The 24,006-nt window shown below is 45.7% G+C and overlaps 1 protein-coding gene across 3 annotated transcripts in view; it reads right to left on the bottom strand.

Annotated features, from left to right (window-relative positions):
• MAPK10 (mitogen-activated protein kinase 10) overlaps nucleotides 1–24,006 on the bottom strand; it is a 116,380-nt gene that overhangs the window by 20,959 nt on the left and 71,415 nt on the right. For 2 of the 3 annotated variants that reach the window (XM_044428743.1, XM_044428742.1), the window contains exons 8-9: nucleotides 16,084–16,266; nucleotides 6,773–6,897 (exon numbers count right to left, since the gene is read on the bottom strand). In XM_044428743.1, coding sequence (XP_044284678.1) covers nucleotides 6,773–6,897; nucleotides 16,084–16,266 — 308 coding nt within the window. The remainder of the gene's footprint in view (nucleotides 1–6,772; nucleotides 6,898–16,083; nucleotides 16,267–24,006) is intronic. The other variant, XM_044428744.1, reaches the window with a different exon arrangement.

Here is a 24,006-nt window from a genome sequence, read left to right on the forward strand (position 1 = left end):
ACGCATGACACGGGTCACATTGCCCCCTTTAAAGACAGGAAAATACAATGAAAAATGGAGTGAGAATTCTTATAAGTCCCCAAAACAGTGAGAAGATGTTGGCTCTTGAAGGCCTCTGGTTAGCACAGACATTTTTCAGCTTTCGTTATCTCTTGGTACCAGATCCTGAGTGTAAAAGGGGAACGACACTGAAGCAACTTGGAACATACTTAGTAAATGGAACCTCCCACCCTTTTGTGGGAGATGCTGCCCAGTTCATTCTTTGGCAGAGGAGTGGCCCAGTATCAGCCGACGGAGAAGTCTATAAGAAGGAAGAACTGGGGACGTCAGTAATCCCTGCAGAGCCAGTTGTGAATAAAGAATTCTTAGAATCTTAGGACAGTAGAATGGGAAGGGGCCAAGAAGGCCATCAGGTCATCAATTATACCATCCTGTTCAGATGGCTGCCCAGTTTCTTTTTGAATGTCTCCAGTGTGGGAAAGCCCACCATATCTCCAGACAGCTGGTTCCACTGTCATATCGCCCCAACAGTGAGGAAAAATTTCCTGATATCTAACCTGAAATTAGGTTGCTGTGACTTGAGCTGATTATTCCATGTCCTACACTATTGCATGAGTGAGATGAGACCTTGTCCTTCCTCTTTGTGACAGCCTTTCAGGTACTTATACAGTGATATCATGTCCACTCTCAGTCTTCTCTTCTCAAGGCTGAACATACCCAGTTCTCTCAGTCAGCCTTGAGCTGTTCAGATCTTTGTTCTGTGTTACACAGTTGAAATGCAATGGCTTCCATTAAAGGCCTACAAGACCTTCCACGATTACTGCAGCACTTCCTGGGTGCTTGTTGCTGCAAAGAGCACCAGTTAGCCATTAGCTCACATGGCACAGTTCTCCAAGATGTTGCATCCCTGGGGATGGTTTGCCTAGAGGGAAAACAGCTACAAATGTCTACATAAACTAGCCTGTAGTTTAGTAGATGCTCCCAATCAGCCTGTCAGAAGACATGGGGAAGACATGCTACAAGTTAAATTACCTTACTGAGGAATAGATCAGATGGAGGATACCTCAGGCCTGCCACAGAGGTTTCCCGGGCTCTTTCTTCTACTCATTGGTGATCAGGGATGTCATTAGAGGTATGCCTGACTGGGCACCTGTTGAGATCCCATGCCCCCGCAGGGACCCACTGGCAAGAGCCCCTTGGGGTTGCCTTTCCATTGCAACCTGCTTGTCTGCTCTCCTCTTGCTCTGGTCCAGAAAATGGTGGTGTTGGTGAGGACCAGGGGATGCCCACCCTCCTTGCTCCCTGGATCTCTGCCTATTGAGCAGACAAATGGTTGCTGTGGTGAGGAAGAGGATGAGAAGGAAGAACAGAGAGTGGTGATGGCAGTGAGTAGGGAAAGTCACTGAGGGAGGGGGGCCATCAAGGGCATCTTGTCCAGGGGCCCTCCAAAACCTGGAGCTGACCCGATTGGTTGGCCTCTCTTCATTTTGGGTGTGTTTCTGCCAACCATCAAATGGTGCAGCTATTGAAAATATAGGCCTTTCCCCTCCCACAGCACACACACAAGAACCATGGGGGAAGAGCCATGTTTCCTGGCCTCCTGGAGAAACATCTGGAGAAGTCCTCCATAGCACCTTGCTCTGCCCCCTGCCCCAAACGGTTTGACCTGTAACTTCCTGCCTGCAGCCCCACTGGCTATGGTAGGTTCCTTCAAGTGGGCAGACACCTTGCTTCCAGGATTGTCCCAAGATTGTTGGGACACAGGTGGGGAGGGCCCCCCGCGATGATAGACAAGGCAATGATTGACAGGAATGTGTGAAGGTGAGCTGGGCTTGTTCAGATGCAAAAAATCCTATTTGCATAATTGGTAACATATACCCAGCAGCATATTCCAGGTAACCAGCTGGTAGACCTGGGAAGCACATGAAACGAGGGGTAGATGAGGAATCTGCTCTGGGGGTGGGGATTCATCAGATACGCTTGGCTCAGCTCCTTGGGCTCTGGTTCCATTTCCCGTGGCCCCGAGTCTGACTTGGCACAGAGCGTTCCTGGGGGCACATGCCAGGAATTAAGCCCATGTGAATGCCGCCCAGATAGAATCCCTCTTCTGCACATGTGCAGGCTTTGTTTGTGTAGCACATGCTGCAGAGGAACACTGCTGATTGTGCAAGAGAATGTCCAGGAGCATTCGCGGTCTCCCTCTCAGTTCAGCTCACTTCCTAAGCCAGAGGTGAGCATGGGGAAGAGGTCCAGTGAGCAGAAGAAAGCAGATTCCACAGGATCATCATCATTAAACCCCCTTTCAAACATTTTTGTTTCATTTATAGCCTGCCTTTCACCCAAGAATCCCAAAGTGGCACAATCCTTTTCCTCTCCATTTTATCTTCACAACAACCCTGTGAGGTAGGTCAGTTTGAGACTCAGTCCTGGCCCAAGATTGCCCAGTGAGCTGCATGGCCAAGTGGGACCTAGAACCCAGGCCTCCTAAGATCCACTCCAGCACAATAACCACTACACAACACTGTATCCCTTTAAAAATAAAACAAACAGCTACAAGCATCCTGGACAACAGTTTTAGAGCCGTGTGTCTCTTTCATTCATCTGTGGCAACAGTCACCAAAACTTTATATCCCTTGAGCATTGCCCTAAAGTAGCTGCTCTGGCAGGCGAACTGGAAGCATCCATTAGTTCAGAGTCTGGCTGGTGGAATTCTGGCTAGCTCAGCTAGGTGGAGCCAAATGACACCAATTCTTCAAGAACAGCCTCGCCTGCAGATTCACTTCTGAGCCCAGCTCAAGGTTCTACTTGCCTTGAAGGTCCCGATTGCTTTGGGACCCAAATATCTGAGGGAGAAGCTACTGACTGTACAATCCTGCCAATGTATTGGGGTCCTTCTTCAAGGACCTTTGCTTGGTGTGGTACACTATGTCTGTATGATGGAAAGGTTTACAGTTCTTACAGGGGTATGAAAGTGTGAAATCAGGTAAGGGCACAATCCACTGAGGCTGCAAACCTGGAGGATTGTGGGCAACCTAAGCAGGGTGGGAGAAGTGCCATGTATGAAAAGTCATCAAACTTTTCCTACACTACAAGGCAGCATAGGACTCTAACCACAGTGCTTTGGCTGGGGAGACAGTTGCATTGCTGCCAGGAGATACCCCCACCAAATGATCCTATGGCCTTCGAGACACTGTTTAGAGGGTCATAGGATCCCTCTGTGAACTTACATTACAGTATGAGCTAGACAAACTTCTCTTCAAAATGCGTCCTGCTCCAGGGAAGGGAAGAGTTCAAGGCAAAGAATGAGAAAAGGACCACAAGCTCCACACTGAGGAGAACTTTTGTGGGGTGGCTCACATTCAAGTGAGAAACACCATGCAGGGTTGCATCTGCGTATGACAAAGAAAGCGCTACAAATCCTGCAACCCAGTAGTTTACTCCACCCTGAATAAATTACTTCTGGTAATTTTTCCTAGCTTTGCAGGCAGACATAGGAGCTAGGCCTGTGGCCAGCTACTGGCCATATGTGCTTCCATAGTCTTCAGGTTTCATAGCCAAAGCAGAAAATGACACGAGCTTGCAGACAGCGACCCAGCTCTCCATATGGTACCTCATTGCCATGGCAACTGAGCATCTCATAAGCACTAATGAATTTACTCCCACAGCAACACTGACATTGGGAAGGATTATGAGTTGCTCTCTGGGGCACCTCAGGAGGTCTGTGAGGATTTATTATGCCTCCTATAAAGGCACACTAACACCTGACCTTTCTCCCCAGAGGGCAAACGCAGGGTTAATTATGCTTATGGCACTATCTTATGGAAGAACGGCTGCACTATGCTCAATTCCCTCGCCTGCGAGTTATAAATATCAAAACAACCCAGTATGGCTGGAGTCAGTCTTCCCTTCCCCCAAGGAGGAAGCACACTATGGAGATGCTTGGTCAAAACCTTTTCCATAGTGTTATATTTGTACATCTGAATATTTTTGTGAATGAACACCGTGTGATCATATGCTTAGTCAGAATAACATTGGAGCATGAGAAGATGACTCAGGACACAAGATGACTCAGGATGACTCTTCCTGCCTACGTTCCTAGGGCCCAGCAATGGGTATTCAGACATGGACCACCTCTGCTGTTGGAGATAATCCATAGCCCTTGAGATTACTGTAGAGAGTGGGCCAGGCTCTCAACCACCACAGGCTGTGCAGAGGGCATCATCATCAGGTTCTGGAGGAGGTGGTGGAGGGGCAGGAGCAAGCAGGGGCTGAACCCTATAAAGCTCCTTCAAGGCTGCCTAGTGAAGTTTCTCATAATGAGCGTGAGAGTCAAGCTGTTTTGGAAGAGATGGAAGGGCTTTTAGGAGGGGAGTGGAAGCAGATGTGGGACCCAATCTCTGACACAGTAAGGAGGTGTTGGGAGAGACAAGCTACTCAGGTGGGGGAGGCCCACTGCGCTTGCCATCTTCTTCTCCAATGCTGAGAGCTCCCCTGAGGGTGCAGGCAGCAGCCTTGCTGAAAGGGAGGGACCGTGGGGAAGTTTCCAGTTTGGATTCAGCTTTTTCCATGATCAGAGGCTTCTCCTTCTAGCTTTGGTGGAAGGCTGTTCAGAGTTAACTGTTCTGTCTGCTGTAGAGTTTCAAAAAAGAAAGGATTGCAAAGGATTGCCTTGAGTTTTAGAACTCGGGGGAAGGAGGGAAAGGACTAGCTCGCAAGAACTACCTGATTCTCAGTGAATTTGCTTAATTCCCTCTGAAAGTCATCCAAGTTGGTGGCTGTCCAGTTCCCCTGACAGCCTCTGGGCAGCAGGCATCCCACCAGGCCTAGCAAGGAGGAGAAGTGATGGCCCACCTACATCTGTGAAGTGGGGAGACCTGTGACGACGCTTTCTCCTCGACCAGAATTGCCTCTACTCCGTTTGGCCATTATAACAGCTGTTGCTTTCCACCCTCTGCCTCCCAACCATTTTTCCTTTTATACTGCCACTTTTCAATAGTAAGCCTCAGAAAAGTGACAGTCTTATTATGGATCTTTATAAGCTACTCTGGGAGTCCTTTTTTTGGTGAAACAGTGGGGTAGGATACTTCAAATGAGTTAATAACCTGTAACATTACAACACCACCCTGGATTGATTATATGCTACAAGATAACAGAACCATACCGAGATTTTAAATTTGCCTAGAAGCCTAGTGATGCCTTTGTCAAGGAATAGATGCGGCTGCCTTGACGTTGATGATCCATCTAGTCCACTGACATGTTTCCAGTAAGGGCTAGCCAAATAGTTCTGAGAAACCCACATGGGCATGAAGGCAAAATATCCCCCACCAGCCCCCACGCTGTGTCACTAGCCTCTAGCACTCAGGGAGCTAGGAGCACCTCTGCCGTGGGCTCACATAATTCCGGATTTATCCAAGTCTGCTGCAGGGTTACAAAAGCAGATGAGCTTTCCCAGATCATGCAGAGTCCACAGCCTGATTTTTAAAGGTTTGCATATTTTTGCACATTTAGATGCAGAAAATGTATGCAAAATAAAGGAAAACACCAATCAGAAATGCACGATTCTGCCCACCCTGCAGAATTAACGCACATAAATTAATTAACATTAATTTGTACATTTTTGGCTGATGTGCACATTTTGAGGAGTGTGCACAAAATTGCACAAAAGTGTCTGTGTGAATTCCAAGGCCACCAATCAGCAGATGGCAGAGCGAAAGCTACAAATCAGGAAATTACCAGTGGGATGGCTTTCTTTCCATTTGCACATTGTTAGGTCTGCTATCTCCAAACCTAGAAGATTCATCCAGCAGCCCACCACATAGCGATCAATAGAATCCCTTCCCTTCCCTTCCCTTCCCTTCCCTCCCCTCCCCTCCCCTCCCCTCCCCTCCCCTCCCCTCTTTTTATTGCTAGTGCCTGGCAACAGTGCAGGACCAGACCAATAGTGGATTAGGAGCAGTTGGAAGCTGGCTGAGTGTGACTTTAGGAGGAGGGGGTTCCTCTCCAACTTGGATAAAAATATGAGCTATAAAAGAATTTGGGAGCTGCAATGATTGCCTCACATTTAAAGCCCAGAAATAAACATCTTGGCAACTCACTAACATGATGCTATCTGTTGAGCCAGGATATGGGCAGCAGCACAAGCATGGAGAGACGGGGCGGCTGATCCTGATCCCTTTGCAAGACCAAACCCACACAGTCTCTCCTGCCACTTGCGCCACTTCTGGGCCCTGCTGCATGCTGAGCATCCTTTTTAGCTAAAGGTGGCATGTGAATGAACAGTGGTGGTTTGGAGCATGAATGGAGCATGTGACACTGGCTGTGGATGTTTCAGGGGCTTAGGAGGCCTTGTGATGCACTGTTACAGTTAGCAAGATCAAAATGGAATTAGCAGAATGTTGATTTTAGGACCCTAAATTAACATGCTCAACCTCAGACCCTCAAGCCAAATCTGGCCACCTGGAGTCCCAGTCCAGCCTGCCAGGATTTACCGGGCGACTTCCACCCCTTCCTCTGGCATCAGCCCCTTTCTCCTACTGCCAGTCATCAGGTGGATACCTGATATTTACGTTATTCTCTCCATTCTAAAAGGTTGTGATGTCTCCCCAAAGGCAGTGAGAGCTATAGGCTAAAACGGGGGGCATTTCCCATATTTTGGCCTTGACCATTTTGTGCTTAGTCCTGCTCCCTTTTGCTTTTGACCCTGCCCACCACCAGAGGAGGTTCATTTCTCCTGCCCGAAAGCCTCCACAGTAAGAAATGGTGCTTTACTTACCGCCTCCACTTCTGCCGGGTCATACCAGACGTTTATGTATGGATGCTGCAAGGCTTCATCCACGGATATCCGCTTGGCTGGGTCAATCACTAGCATCTTCGACAAAAGGTCCCTGGCTTGGCTAGCTGGAGCAATGAAGCCAAAACAGAAAATGAGTGTTTCTGCAAGGAAGGGATGGAGGAAGACACTTCTTATAAGGACAACTTCAGAGCAGAGAAGGCCAGGCAATGCACTTTCACGGGTTTCTACAAATCTCCGGTTGCTTCCCCAACAATTGGTAAGAGCTAGCACAGCCTTCCTCAGCCTGGTGAGCTGAGAGACAAGCCTGAAATGAGTACTGCAGCTAGACCTTCTTGTAGAATACAATAGAGATTTGCAGATGAAACCTCTAGTTTTCTATTACAAGACTATACTAGAAGATTCTGTTGCTTTCCTCTTGGTGTCAAACTCTCCAGGTCTAGTAGACCTTCAGTCCGTCATGCCCACTGTTCTCTACACTAACTACTGACAGCTCCCTAGGATTTCAGACAGGGGGTTTTCTATGGCCCTTCCCTAAGATCCTGGGGATTGAACCATGGACCTTCTGCATTCAAAGCCATGTGCCCTCCCGCAGGGCCTCCCGCAGTCCTTCATTGCATCAACACTGTGTAATCCACTGCAGCCAAGAAAGGGATTCCTCAGCGCCTCAGGTGGGGAAGCAACTGGCATGGGCATGCCCTACGTATCTGGCACAGGGGTAAGCACATACATGGATGCCCCTGTGTGTGCACACCTCTAAGTCATGCCAGAACAGGGAGGGGTGCGTGTGACACTGATGCACAACGATGCATGCAACAACAGTGGCCAGGTCACAGGCCTTGAACTGAATCTGACCCAGGCCCATTTTTTCCTTTGCAGTTCTCCCTTCCTGAACCAAATCTTAAGCCTGTTTACACAGAAAATGAGGCTACTTTGCATTTTAAACAGGTGTAGTCAGAATCACAGAATGTATGTATGTATGTATGTATGTATGTATGTATGTATGTACAGTGCTTTTTTTTGTTATAGAACACACCACAACAGAGTTCCGGCACCTTTTTTTGATGGATTTTCCAAGTTTTAAAAGTAACTTTTGAAAATTTGATGTTTGGTCCACATCAATTTGAATCGCCAAATTCAATTGAATTTGACTCGGCAAAATCATTAAAGCAGAGCATGTGGGCTGCTTGTGTGTCGAGTCCGATGCATGCGTACTTCGTCTGCGCTGGTTGTGATGGTGGTGCAGCGCTTGTGGTGCTGCTTGGCTTGTGTTTGGTTGTGTGGTCATGCGCTGAGTGCTTACTGCGGGCGGCCACCGTTATGTTTCGTTGCACAACTGATGTGTGTGGGTGTGTGTACAGTGATTGACTACATGCGAAAGGTAAATAATTTATTTTAAAAAAAGTTGGTGAATTGAAAATCTTTTTTTAATTTTTAGTGTAAAAGTGTGACCCCAAATTTAAAAATGAAAAAAAAAAAAAACTAATTACTTCTCAACCACCGGTCCTGCTAATAAAAAGGCCAGAATATTAACAGACACAACAGAACACATAGATACTAACAGCAGGGAAAGGAGTCGAGAAGACTTGTTGGACGAGAATGGGACAAAACTTTGGAATTTACTATGAACATTTGCCTTAAATACAATAAATTAAATGCATGTTAAGAACTGAATATATAATTTTTTAAATAAAAGATTAACAAGATGTGAGTTCCAGCACTGTTTTTCTTGCAAAAAAAGCACTGTGTATGTATATATGTATTTTTGTGCAAATTGTTCAACCTGATGCATTCACTGACACAAGCACGGATGCATGCCTCACTTGACTAAGGCATGCCTGTTTGTTTGTTAAACATAGGCAATGTTTTGCACATGTTTCAAGGTGTGTATGTGGTCAACAACACTTTTTTCTTTCTGTTATGGAACGTACTGGAAGCTGTACAAATTTCCAACTACAACTTGTACGAAGCTGAAGATCACATAAACTCTTATACAGAATAAGAAAAAAACCCTTAATGAGGTTTCTTTTTTGACCATTTCTAAAGCTTAATGCAAACCTTTATAATAAAGACCCAGAAAAAAATGGACAGCAGCAATCTACATCGGCACTGGAAAACTCTTGGTCAGTCTTACTACCTCCAAAATGCCACCTCCAAACTGACAAAGACCACAAAACAGTCGTGCTTTTCATATCACACCAGGTGCATTAATATAAATGAAGAATTTATGAAGAATCAGGACGCACTGTTCCAAGTAATATTTAAACACATCTCTAGGGATTGCATCTTCCACAGATGCTTGATTACTAGACGAATGATCAATAAATCCAATCATAGCTGAGTCAGAAACAGGAATGCATAATTCAGAATCACAAGAAAGAGTTCCATATCCCTGGGAAGCCAAAACTAGACTAGATATATTGGCTACCAATGAGCTTTTAGGTTTAAATGAGAGTCTTGATAAAAGCAGGTACCTCTGCCTTCTCACTCCAGCCCACAGTTTCAGACCAAGTTACAGATTACTTCTGATATAGCAGTTCCTGCAGTGTTGTTATGACCATCTTCACATAGTCTAGGGTTGGGGGGTGCCACTGGATGCACTGGGCCTGAGCTGTAAAAATCAGGGCCTGGCTCTCTAGCCTGGGAAAGCATTAGGCCTTACTTGGCAGAAGTAGAAACACTGCCCTAGTTACCTCTTGCTTAGCTCGCTAGTTGTTGCTTGCCGAAGACCCTGGGAAAGATGGCCAAAGGACTAAACAGCCGCTGCGTTTGGCCTGGGATCCCACCTTACCAGACCAATTAATGAGCTTCTGCTTGGTGTTATGCTTAGCTTAATGAGCTTGTGCCTTGTACAATGCTTAGTTCACTTGCGTATGTGCTTGCATTTGAGAGAATCCTGACAGACATTGATGGAAAGCCTTGACCTGTGGTTGGCTAACAAGGATGGGGAACTTCACGTCCCACAGAATAGTGATGGGAAGCCGCATATATGTACATTTGGGCTTGCTAACAAGGTAAACAGGTAGTTGTGCACTGCTTAGTCCTTGCCCCTTAATCGCCAGCCCCTTTCCCATGCATAGTCTATGAAGGCTAGCCATTTTCCCATGGGCAAGGTTGTTTGGACACCACCCATCCATCCTGACTGGAGCCCTCAGCAGGTAGGTTCCCACAGAGAAGTGCAAGTGCCTTGCTAGCTAAACCCTTTGAAATGGTAGCTTTCCAGAGAAATTTGCTTGTCTTTTCAATAAAGTAAATCTGAACTGAGCTTACTGATCCCTTGGGATTGCTCAAACCTGTAGCTCAAAGTTGGGCTGAAACAGCCTATGACTTCCATCATCCTTCATCTCTGCCTAGGCTGGCTTGGGCTAATGGGAGCTGTACACCAGACCATCTGAGACCACCAGTTGCTCACCTGTGTTCTGCGAGGAATCGAATATATTGCCATCCAATGTGATTCATAGTTTGGTAGCAACAAAGCAGAAAAGGACCTTCTCCTTGGTGGCACAGACTGAATCGAAAACCTGTTTCAGGTCCCAGTTAAACACCTATCTTTTCACCCCAGACAGATTATGCCCACGTGTGTTGATTGCTAATTCTGTAATTGTAAATTTCTTAACTGAGAATGGCAAGAGGTTTTTTGCAGGAAGGGGTTAAAAGTTTTAACTGGGGTGTTAATGCTGGTAATTGGAAGACATATAAATTTCATAAATAAATGAATAAATAAATAAACGTTTTGTATTTTTTGCCTTCAAATGGTTTAACGCTTGCCATTAAGTATTTCAAGTCTTTATGTAGTAAACCACTTCTGAGATGTCTTTTTAGCTATAGTCACGTGGTCTAAGAATGACTGATTAATTAAAATGCTGTTCCCAGAATTAGAAGGAGAGCAGAATAATATCTGCATTGGACAGCAAACCTGCCTGGGGTCTCACCAGCCTAAATTCATCCTCTTTGCAGAGGTGTAAGTGCTTCCCAGTTAGAAAAACTGTGGAACAGGAAGCAAATTAGGCAGTGGCTCCACTGTTTACTGTTCCCATCCCCAGTGAATCAGCAGACCTATAGGAGCAGCAAGGAAACATGGCACCTGGCCAGCACACACCAACCCGTATGCCAGAAAGTGCGCGATTAATCCCCCGATGAAAACTCATTTGGATGACTGACAGGCGGAAGAACACAGCATCGTTCTGGTTCAAAATCAACTCTCCTGCATCTGTCAGTCCAAACACGCACACAAAGGCACCACAAGCAAGCAAAAGAGTCCTTCTCTTTTCCTCGCAATCCATAAATTAACCAGCAAACTATTATTGATGTTGCCGTTGTTGTTCCATTGCTAAGTGCTTCATGCCTAACAGTCATTGTCGTCTCCTCCTCCTCCTCTCTTCTTCGCCATCCCCTCCTCCTCTTCCTCTTCCTCCTCCTCTTCCTTCTTTTTTACTATTACATGTAATTCCTTATTCAAAGTACAAAACCTCCCATTGTTCCTTGTCCACAGCATGTTTCTAAAGGATCAGCAAAACAATATGAACACTGGCAGCAAAAAATATTCTGACTGTGTGCTTTGTCTTCCAAGAACAATAGAGCATTTGTAGCCATGCACAGTCATTCTAGATTATCATCTTCTGTTTCTGTATTTACAAAATCAAATGCAGGTTAGAAGTGCCACATGTAAGCATTTGCTGAAGGAAGGCTGGGGGGAGACGCCACCCACTCTCCTCCTCTTCTGTCTGTCTCTGAAGCAGAGATTTACATACTAATTTAACTGCTGCAATCGAAGCTTAACTGAAACATGACAGCACCCCCCCCCCCTCAATTCAGACTGCATGGCTAGTGCCAGTTTCCTGCTCTGTGCTCCCCAGAGATAAACTCCGTCCTGCTCCTCAAGGCTGGCTTTTCAAGTGGCACAGGAAACTGAGGGTTCTCCCCAGCGGTCTGCTTTAGGATGCCAGCATTCAGCTGTGGAACACTTGAAGGATGCCTCTGACCACATATAGAGTACATTTCACTCCTTTCATAGAGACCACAGCCAATGGGCACCTTCCATGCAAAGCTGACCCTTTACCCCTCCCCCTGCACATGTTGGTTTAGATTAGGCACTCCCCCCACGGACACTGTGCCCTTTCCTGGTGCCCCCCCCCCCATGCCGATCCCTCCTGCTGCTTTCCCCCTCTCTCCTTTTTAATAACAATTCTCTTCCGGGCTGCTTGATGGCTTCAAAGCAAAGTGAGGGTGTTCGGCTCCTCCCATATTCTTTTCTCACTAATGACTCAGCCTGTGCCTGGAGCTCAGAGATATTCTAAGGAAATTCTAAGGACTTGGAGATTACTATGTTAATATCCTTATCTCATTGCATGCATACTCTGCAAGCATCTCTGTAAGGTGGTTCACATGCTTTTCTTCCTCTCCGTTTTATCCTCAGGTCCACAATCCAGGTGAGGCTCTAAATCCATGCCTGGCCCAGAGTCCCCGAGGGCACTTCATAGCTGAGTGGGAACTAGAGTGGGAACATCTCCCAAGTCCGCAGTGCAGTGGCCTAGCCCTGAGGCCACCTTGGCTAAGAGGGAATGACAGGCCAGTGCTTTCATTTGCAGAGTGCCCATTTTGTGGGCCAAGTGTGGCCATGGATCCCAGCAGGGTGCCTACTCCTAAAGAAGGCCGACCACTGAAATTACAAAATCGGTGTTGTGCAAAAGTGAACAACAAGGAATGCCCAAAGGAATGGACTGGATCTCTGGATGGCTAGTTGGAAATTCAGTGGACCTCTGGCCATTTGAGGGAGCCATTTCTTCTGAGAAGCCATTCCCTGAGATGAGCTTGAAGCATGACTCTTGAAGATGACACCACCATCAGATTTCTGTGGGTTCCACAGCTTCTTCCATATATGTTTAGTCTTGTTACTTTGTTCAAGTGTCAAATTACAGAAATTGGAAAATAAATTAATCATCATCATCATCAGGAGGCATCATTCATCCAAAAGAAGCAGGTGATCTTTCGCATGTAGCAATGGTAGATGGGCAGGATGATATGCAATAGATAAACAATTTGCACACATGTGCTAATTCACACTAGCATTAAAGTGCATTAGTGCGATAACACAAGTCAGCACTGGTGCTGATGTACATCAGAGCTCATGTGAATGAGTATGAAGAACACTAAAACATCTGGTTAAAAATGTCTGACTGTATCAATGAGCAGGTGACAGAAGAAAAGATACTTAATGATGTGCAGACCCAGACAGAATGGATTTAACGACATCTGTGCATCCCTACGCCCCGTTGCATGCCCAAGAGCTGCTGGGTGAGCTGCACAGGCGTGGCTATGCTGGTGAGGATGGGATGATGGGATGACGTCTCTGTGGATTCTCTTCCCGGACAAAACTGTAGGAAGAATCTGGGAGGGTTGATGACCATAGAGGCCTCCAAGGACACATGCAGCCAACTGGCCACAGACTTCTCAAATGTGACCTGAAACAAATTAAAGTCTGGCAGTTTTGGTTTAACCCTCGAATTTGCACTGAGTTGTGTTGCCGTGTTATGCGAGTCCCTGTCAGTCCCTGTCCCTGACCAGACCTGCCTTCTGAACTTATATAAGCAAAGCACACACTAAATTTGGTGTTTTAATGGTATTTTAAACACCCCTTTACCTATGAGCAACAGAAACAATAAGTGACTTTGTTAAATACTGTACTTCAGATCACTGATGGACTGGGGAAATAGTAGTTCTTTCTAGGAAGAAGTGAACATAAGGAACTTTGCAATCCAAGAGGAGTTCTGTAAATATCTTCTGTCAAAATATCACCTTCTGCTACAGAAGGAGGCAGTGATGGTTTGCAGGATGTCAAACACCTTCTTAAACAGTAGGGGGCTTGGGGCCGTGTTGTCAAGAGAGACGGAGTATTTTTAGGAACTAGATTGGCACAGGAAATCAGAATTTGGAAAAAGCCATATTTGCATGCCTGGGAAAATATGTTTACAGCCTTCATCCAGGGAGCAAAAAAGCCACTTAATTATCATTCACTCTGCATCTGCTTGAAATCCCTTGTCAGTCCATTATTCCATTTCATCATTGGCATGGTGTGACATGAGGGAGGGGGGATTATGGAAAGGGTTCAGTTCTTCTCCAAACCATTTGACCAGACTAAATCACCCCCCAGAGTGCAGACAAACAGCCTTGCTATATGACGGGGAAAAGGCATTCTGGGTAATGACATGCAAATTGCAGCAGATTAAAAAAACATGCATCACCACTGCGAGCAACCTTGGAAACCCATGTGTGCAAAACTGATACACATTTCAAGTTTTTGGAGGGTTCAAGCGCTATCATTGGAAGCCTCTTCTATACGGCATCCATCGTCCATCCATCATTCCTTTCAGGGGAGCCTTGCCATCCTGTCGTGGACAATCATGGACCCCATTTATGTTGAAAATCATCTCGCGGCTTGTCGGTGCAGACAAAGGCAAGATCTCATCCAGCCCAGTCAAGGCAGCATTTGGCTTCCTGTTTCAGAGCTTGGCTGCTAATGTTGGATGTGGCACTAGGTGCTTCCTTAAGCGATTTTCACCAGCAGCCCTTGCAATTTAATTATTTTTAGCAAAGTTTCATTGATGGCCTCGCTGAACCGAAATCATTTTGCCTCAAAGAAAAATCAGCCCCTTCTCCATGTGCACAAAACAGTGCGCCAAGCGCTCTCCCAAGAACTCAGCCCTCTGACAACAGGAAGCCTGCTGAGATGTGGAGTCCGTGGTCGCAGCACCTTCCATGTGAAAGGAGAGGGCGCGATAAGGACATGTTTCAAAGCAAATGTACTGAGTCCTAATGCCCAGATTGAAGTGTAGATAGCAATGGAATTATTAATAGGAGTTCACCTTTCTTCAAATTCTGTAACACAGTTCTTGGCTCACTGAACATACCAAAATGCACTTTTTAAGACAGAATACATTTAGAAATCCTAGGAGGGGGTGTAGCTTAATAGTGGAGCACCTTTACCTGCAGAAGTTCTCAGGCTCAATTACCAGCATCTCCAGGCAGGGCTGGAAAAAATTACTGCTTAGAATCCTGAAAAGTTGCTGCCAGTCAGTGAGTTAGATTGCAGGACTCAACAGCCCATAATAGGTTTAACCATGAGGTTTAACCAGTTAACCAGGAGGCGATGTGGCATGTGGCAGTCTCTTTATGAACGTGCAAGCCCCAGGTGGGGGTTTCCATGGCTCGTTGCATCTTCTGAACCTGGGCTGCAGAGTTTATTTCAGGGTTGAACAACCCTAGCATAGCCTGAAGCTGGCCATGGGTTGTTTAATCCTTTAGTTCCTGATGCCTAGATTGCTGCCAGGGCAAGAAAAAATGGCTTTTCTGCTCCTGTGCCTTTCACAGAGACCCGCTAGCCAGAAATCACTGTGTGAAGTGTTTCATGGCAATGAGGTAAACATTATTACAAATTCCGAATCCAGGTGTGGTAAAAAGTTGACAGCACTACCTCCAGCACATGGAAGACTGCTGGCACCTTTCCAGCATGATGGTGCAGCTGTGACTTTTTTTAGTAGTATGGAACAACCCCCCCGCCCCTAATCCCAGCCCATCAAATCTGACCAATGCTATTTATTTATATTTATCTCCCACCGTTTTCTCCTTCCAAGGAATTCAAGGCAGTATACATCATTCTCCTCCTCTCACTCTTATCCTCACAACAACAACACTGCAAGGTCGGTTGGTCTGAGAGTCCTTGAGTCCGCCAGTTGGCTCCATGGCCGAGCAGGACCCAGATCTCCTGAGTCCTAACCCTGCACTCTAAACCACTACACCACAGCGGCTCTCAAAAAGCATCACTGCACAGGGTTTTCCTTAAAACACCAATGAATCGCTTCTGGGCTGCTGGTAAGCATAAGTAAAGATGGTTAATGGAATATACAGAAGATTACCAAGGCTAATCTGGGATTTCCCAGGCTGTGGGCTAAAACCTGGTGCTCCCGGATGTTTTACTCTGCAGCTTCCAGCATGCCTGACCATGGACCATGCTGGCAGGAACTGATGAGAGATGAAGTCCTCAAACTCAGGAAGACTTGCGGAAGTCTAATCTAACAGCGCATGATGGTGCAGCAACATGTTGCATGTCACAGTGTTATCACGCCAAGTACAATAGGTCTCAATCTGATCAGTGTTAGCATGGCTGACTTTTGCTCCATGAGTTCTATGATGGAAGAAAAGTGGGATATAAATGTAATAAATATATTTCTCATGGAAGGCATATCTGATCTCATTGTACTTGATCATGGATGACTCACACACCTTCTTCCTCTTACCTTTGAGTTTGTTGTGTTCTGAATCAGCTGGAAAGAGAGAATCTGGAAAAAGTTTGGGGAATGTGAGGCCAGCATATTTAGGTCGGTTTTCCACATAGTTCCGCACTGTAGGCTGAAGTTTCTTCATGAATTCCGGACATGGTGTTCCCAGCTGTTCGATTACTTTATTCCACTGGTCAATATCTGAGCAGAGAAAGTTAAGGAAAGAAGAGATACAGAATTCCCAACCCTTCCCCCACTCTTAACCATTTCAAGATGTTTTATCATGTCATTCCCATATGACGTGATTGGCAGGTTGGGCAGCTAGAGAGGACCAGCAAGGTTTGAGTAATGAGAAGCTTACACTCAGTGGTTACACAGCAATTTTACATGAAAGCAAATTCATCTGCAGTTCAAATAGGCCCTATGACTTTAATAAAAGCATAATTCAGCATCATTGATTTGGATAGTGTTATGGTCCAAGTCATATGCTAACTTTGATGTTGGGGAGTCACCACGGAGCTGCTTACTCCACCCCGATCGGATCCTAATTCCTGCCACATTACTAGCTTATAGGTGCTTTGATCCCATGGGCATCCCAAGCATGTGGAGTCCTTGTCATGCCAGTATCAATAAACCTGTTGAAGGGGGAACATTGATACCCACATATTTGGACTATCCTTGCAAGTATAAGGAGATGGGGAGGGAGGCAGCCAGCAATGGGGCTGAAGCTTTACAGCAACGACCTCACCACAAAGTCAGCATGAACTTTTTCTGAAAAAGTGTCATGCTGCAGTACCACTTTGGTAAGTGGATTTCATAGTGGGGAATCTAAATTCTCAAGGCCTATTATTTCAACTGGATATTGCCTGCTTGCAGCTATGCACAAAGGACCCAAGAAACGCAGTGGGACTAGATTATATGAACAAGTCAGAAAAATGTATTGCTTGGCCTGTTCATCAGAACTGTAGCTTTGTGCCAGATTCCAGAGGGATAAAAATAGTGAGGCCTTTTTGCAAAACTTCTCTGCAGAAGTAATTTTACCTTTCCTTTTGCTCCCCATTTGTCATGAGACTTCCTGCATTATTTGGAAGTTCACATTCTTCCAGGAGGGAAGAAGCTGCTACCTGAGGGAAGAAGCTTCCACAGAATCAGCCCAGATGGGTGAAGACACAACTCATTGGTACACATGAATGCTTGCACATGTATTGACTCTGTTAATTATGTGTAGCAACTGCTGTTGAAGGTGGGAAGATTGCATCCACTAGTTCCACAGTTTGCAAGCTAAACCCAAATGCTTCTGCTTCATCTTCTTGATGCAATAGGATATGCAGCATCCTTAGGAAAGGAAATGAACAGTCATGATTGCTTTTCAGTGAAAGATAATTGCAAGTATACCTGTGCTGAACTATCAATGGCTATAAACTACCTCCAGGGTCAGTGGCATCATGCCCTTGAATATCTCCTTCTGGAGAACACTAGCAGAAGAATGTTATTGCTGAAACAGAGCAGATTCCTTAAGAAAGGCAGCCTCATTCAGTAGTAGCTAATCAGCTTAGAGGGAACCAAAACCATACTTAATGCTCTTTCATGATCTGCTTGTTGGAGTGATACACAGGCAGAAATGACTGGCTCGTAGGTCCAGCATCACTCAGAGCTCTCTGTAGTGCTATCCTATTTCCTGTCCTTCTGGGAAACCAGACCTTGCTTGACGAGCATCCTCTGACTGTGTCTTTCCAGAAGCCCTTGCTGCTCCCCACCCCCTTTTGTGCTTCTGACTCAGTGGTTTTCAAATGTGAATTCTAGAGGACCGGGTCATGCATTCCTTCCCAACTCCAACAACCGGCATTTAGTGACTGGGAAGTGGAAGCCTGGACCCTAGCAGCTGACCCTAACAACAGGAAATATTAAGGTACCCTTGCAAATCACCCACAAAGGCAAAAGGTGATTTACCAGGGAAATGTGCCAGACAAAAATGGAAACATCCCTGAACCATATGATGCACGCAGAAGGGGAGAAATATCCAAGAACTGATGAAACATAAATGGAGTTGCTAGAGCTGATTGGCAGTAGATCATCCAGGACCAGACCTCAAGGTGCAGTTCTGGGGTCCTGGTGTTCCAACAGTCTCCAGTTCCCAATGTCTTCTTCTCCCTCTTTTTGCTCTTAACGTGGCCTTAATTACCAGCTTGCCTGGCTGGGTGCAAAAGGAATCAGTGTGACGGTCAGCCAAAGGAGCCTGCACTGCAATGCACCACTTAGGATAACTTGCGCTTTGAGTTGCAGCACTCTGAACCACTCAGATTGGCAAACATGACCGATGAGGGCCCAGGAGTGGCATAAAGGTGGCCTGGTTGCCTTTCCTGTGCCCTCATTGGCCATCTCTCCCCAGGAGCAGCATCTGACTGGTTCAGATTGCTGCATTTAAGTTATTTCAAAGTACCACCCCTTGATGCCTGCCCCAGGCCTGTCTTTTGCCACCATGGGGCTGGCCAATCAAGAAAGGAGCAGCGAGTGCATAAGCTGCTACCACGGCCTCCACCTCCATTCAGAGGAAGGTGGGGAGGCTGCTTGGTGGCAACGGTGGCTGGCAGAGCGGGGCGGAGGGGTCAGAGGTGGCACTGGCAGGGGACATAGGTGAGGAAAACCCATGCCATGCCTGCCCCACAATTAAACTCACTGCAGCCCTATGGATCGGACAGGGGAAAACTGTCAGGTAAGGATATCCCTTAGTCCTTGCCAAAGGTCTGCATGTTGGGAAAGTACTAGAAGAGGAAAGTAATCCCGCAATGGGCAACAGCAATGGGGCCACCCCCAGGCCCACTGCGCAGCAGGGAGCCCACTGCTGTTCTCAGGCGCTTCCTGAACCCAATACTCCTGCCCTGGAGGGCAGCCTGAAATATTTTTAATAAAATACAGATGAATAATTTTTCCTCCCTAAAGTTGCTGTCTGCTTGCTTGTCCTCTCCAAGCAACAGGAGGAAGGAGGGGAGCAACCATCTGTACTCCTCCTGACCTCTCCTTGTGGGCAGAATGGGGCAGGAGACGGACAGGCAGTCCACAGTGACCATGGGAAGGAGGTCAAGAAGGCCCTTAGAGAGCCTCTGGCCTCACAGGCCCCAAACCTCTGGAACTGGCAAGGTGCTACTCCATGACTCACTGGAAGCACCACATTGGAAGTCACTGAAATGACTGTCCAAAGTGTTGGGTTTGCTTCTCTCTCTCTCTCTCTCTCTCTCTCTCTCTCTCTCTTCTTTCCGTCCTTTCTTCCTTCCTTTGCCATAACTAACCCCCTTACTTCCACAGCACTTTCTGCTTAATACAAAGAAGCCTACCTTCTGCTGAATTTATACAGTCCCTAAATTCTAATTATTATCACAAGAGTAAGGTGAGATGATACTTTGGAATCCCTGCTTCCAACCACATAAAAAGTGCCTACCATGTTAATCAGGCAACACTTTCAGTTTAGTTGAAACATGCGGACAATATTATGTGGGAACAAGGACAGAGAGAGGAAATCTACTGAGAGTTCCCTCTCCATGATCATCCCATGGTGGAGATATTAAACTCAGCGGATACCTTTGACTGGGCATGCCTTCTGCCAGGGCAACCATGTTCAAGGACTGAGATTATGACATGCAGAGCTGAAAGCATGGCAGACACACTGGGTGAAAAATACAGAACCATCCTAAAGTCCTGTGATTGTATGGAGTTCAGAGGCAAGATATGCTAAGATCAGGCAGAGGAATGAAATGTTTTAAAAAGAAATTGGTATAAGTGAATTTCTTTTAAAGCAGCCTTTCCTAACCAGATATGGTATATTTCAACTCCTAGCAACTCCAACCCTTGTGGCCAATGGCCAGGGAGACTTGGAATTGTAGTCCAAAACACCAGGAAGGCACTGGGTTGAGGCAAGTGGTTCCAAAGCATGCTAGCACAAGGGGCAGTATCAACCGTACAATTGTGCCCACACTAATCAGTTTCACTCTGTGTGGAATTCACTGCTGTATTATTGTAAAGATCCCTGGTTTTGTCACACAGGATCATCACTGTGCTTTGTGGTGTCCATTGTGTTGTATGGTCAGAAATCAACAGCATACACACTCACACAGAGAAAGGTACAAATGCAATAGTTTTGGGGTCATTCCAGCTTGGGGTTTCTAGTTTCCTAAAGCTGCTACGAACACATATCTAGCAGCCTCTGTGCTAGAACCTATGTGTGGAATCAGAAATATGATGCAACATCATTGCAAGCAGTGCTCAAATTAATGGGGAGGCAGGGAGAAGGTTGCTAGAAATTGAATGAAATTCACAGTCCCCAGCCTTATTTCTTTCTAATTTCAGCCAAATCATGCTCCTTTCCCATTTAGGCTTCTATAAACAGAGGCTAAAGGGCTCATCACAAAAGGTTTCTCTACCCCACCCTCCTTCCTATATGCAACCAGGTATATTACATCAACTCAACATCATGTGTTAGTGATTCTGGATCACCAGAAGACACGGTCACAGTGTGACGGCATCCTTAGAAAGTCATCAGAAATAGGCAGAGTGAAAACATGGTTAGAGGCAGAACAGGAGTAGGAACAGAGTTTACAATGTGCCATCATAAAAGGAATTTGACCCCAGTGGAATCAACAATAAACAATTGTTTATTTCTCCAAACAATAGAGGAGTAAATATTCACATCCAATATATTTGAGTCAACAGTTATAATAGAAATGGACTGGCTGGATGGCTTTGCCTGCCCCCTCCCTCCCCGTGCCTCCCACATGGTGCCTTCCAGGCAACGCTTGACGTATTTGCTCTATCTGCTTAGGGGTCAAATCTGAAGGTAACCTTTCAGTTTCAAGATTTATTGGGATTCCACTCCAAAACTATCTTTAATTCCAGGTCACTGCTTACATTTCTTTTGATTCCTTTATGAACGTGAAATAATTTCAAATAAAAAAGCAAGTTTTAATCATTCTATAAGAGAGTAGAAATATTGTGCATGAACTTTTGATTCAAACATGTGACAAAAAAAGACAGCACGAACCAAGTGGCCATATTTTAGGGCCAAACTAGATAGTCTGGCAGCAGATCCATGTGTTTAATACTTGGTTTCCCCCAGCTGAAGTACGACTTGAGGCAAATGGGGGAGGAGAATGAATTCTCCCCCTACCCAGCTTCTCTTTCTCTCAAGCACATTGTGAAAGGTGATCCTGGTCCCAATTGGTCTCCAATCCCCACCGAAAAATCACCGTGGGGGAAAGATAAGATAGACATAAGTCAAAAGTGAGGATAATAGGTTTACCACTTCGCTGTTTACTAGCAGTCTGTCTCCTGGTTTCTATGTGGCTGGGAAGATCCATGTTCAAATGCATGGGTCTGCAAATACTGCATTTAGTTTGGCCTCAAAAATGGAATTATTGGTTCTGAACGATCACATGCCTGACCACCACCTAACACATCCTCCACAATATATTCAGGCACTTGAGTTCTTACACTGTGGAAATAAAATGGTCCCATCCCCAAAATTAAAGTGAAGGTTTCTCTCTACCCAGCAAACTATGCATGCAAAAGCATTATGAGTGTCTAGGCTGTACAAAATACTGAGAAGTCAGTTGAACTCCTGTATCACTCTAGGATATTAAATGGTTTGCACAGTTTGCAAACATGTGAATATTGGACAGTCTGTTTTTACCCTGATCTGTTTGCCAGGCTACTATAGAAAGCTGCTATGAATGAAGTTGTAAGGCATGCTGGACAACATAAAAAACGGTAAAGGTTTCCCCTTGACATTAAAGTCCACTCATGTCTGACCCTAGGGGCAGTGCTTATCTCCGTTTCCTAGCAGAGGGAGCCAGCGTTTGTCCGCAGACAGTCTCCGTGGTCATGTGGCCGGCATGACTAAACACCGAAGTGCACAGAATGCTGTTACCTGCCCACCGAAGTGGGACCTTTTTATCTACCTCCATTTGCATGCTTTCGAACTGCAAGGTTGGCAGGAGCTGGGACGGAGCAACGGGAACTCACCCCGCTGTGCAGATTCGAACCGGCGACCTTTCGATCAACCAGCCCAGCAGCACAGCAGTTTAAACCACTGCGCCACCTGCATCCCCACCCTGGACAACATATGCAGATATTTTAAAATCTCAGCACTTAAACATCATGGTTTTTATGACTTCTGCTGAGATATTTGCAAATGTGCACTTAATGAGAGCCAGTGTGGTGCAGTGGTTAAGGGCACTGGACTGGGACTCAGGAGATCTGGGTTCTAGTCCCCAGTTGGCCTGGGTGACTTTGGGCCAGTCACAGACTCTCAACCCAACCTACCTCACAGGGTTGTTGTTGTGGGAATAAGATTGAGAGGAGGAGGAGGAAAATGATGTAAGCCACTTGGAGCTCTTTAACACAAAAGGGTGAGATATACATAGTAAAATAAATAATCAATAACAATAAAGCAGAAAAACTGGATTAATCAATAATATGGATATACAAACCCAGAAGGTGAGTGCTTTACATGAACTCAGGATTATGTGCCCAAGCAAGTTAGAACCACAAATGAGCTCTGAATCAGGGTTTGAGATGGGCACACAGTTCCAGGCTGGTCTGGGCACTCTGAACCCTAGTCCAGGTCTGGAGACCATGCAATGTACTCGTCCGTCTGGTTATTTACTGACTCACATGAAGGGAGAAGTGAACGGAGTGAAGGGGCTGGGCGCACTAGCACACTGCTAGTCCATATTGTCATGCGCAAACACAGCAAAGCTGTCCGTGATGTGAAGATGATTGTCCTGGCAGACGGTCTTCTCTCATGCAACATGGAGATGGGTTATTGCTTCTCCTTCCCTTGGCCTGTCCTGGCCTGGCTCCTGAACATGGATATTGCTCCAAGTACCATACAGAGGAGCCATGTGCCCCGGAAGGGAAGGAACTGTGCAAGTTCCTTTTGCAAACGGAAACAAAAACTTCTGAGAATGTGAAGACCTCTCCTCTCTGCCTAGGAAAACAACACTTTAAGTGAGAACAAAGGAACGAGAGAAAATGTTGCAGAGCCTTACAGGAAATGGAGTGTATACTTAATAGCATTTCCCCCTATTTGTTTAAGAATACCAACACAATTAAGAACAAATTTCAAACAAATCATCAGCTGCTAGTGGCTGGTTTCTAGGGAGTTATTTCTATAGCAAAGTGCTTTTAATGGTTTAATTATAGAGGCTCTGTGAACAAATTTTAATAAGTATGCAGCTGTCTGAAGGAAACCAGGCTTTTAAAATGCATGATCCAGGACATCTTTGACTAGGTTTTTCCTTTCTTTTCCTCCTGGTAATTCACTGGAAACAGAAATTGTTACAATATATATACATATTGCATTGCCTAATCACATAGGAGATATGAATTACTCCACTGCAGGCTAAGGAGAATTAAATCTCTCTCTGTTTCTCTCTCTCTCTCAAAGAAAGAAAACTAGGAAAAACTCATTGTAACTTGAGGAATCCTTGTATTTCTACTCTGGTTATTTGTCATAAATTGTATGTCAGAATTCATTTTAATTTTTTGAGAGTGTTTGAGAGAAGCATTTGTTTTCAGCAAATAAAATAATACTATCAACAACAACAACTGCATTACAGATGGCCTGTGCTTCCACCAAACTCGCCACTGGCTACCAGCTATGTGCTACGGATTGAAACTGCTCTTCCTCTTCCTACCTTTATGCCTTTTGAAATCGGTGGCAATTGGCGTTCCCATTGGTTGAGCAACAATGTATGAGTGATACATTGGTTGGTGTGATTGGTCACAAGTTCGTGGAAGGGGAGCAGGCATCCTGTCCTACAGATGACAGCTGCCTGTGAGAAGGTCTGTCAGAGAACAGGGCTGAATTTGAAGGCATTGGAAGAGGTGGACACTGAAGTACAGCCTAAAGGTAAGCATAAGAAAAGCTGGGCCTTGAAGATAACAGTT

Source organism: Varanus komodoensis, unplaced genomic scaffold (assembly GCF_004798865.1).
Source record: "Varanus komodoensis strain SLA01 unplaced genomic scaffold, ASM479886v1 scaffold2, whole genome shotgun sequence".
In the NCBI taxonomy this organism is placed as follows: domain Eukaryota; kingdom Metazoa; phylum Chordata; class Lepidosauria; order Squamata; family Varanidae; genus Varanus; species Varanus komodoensis.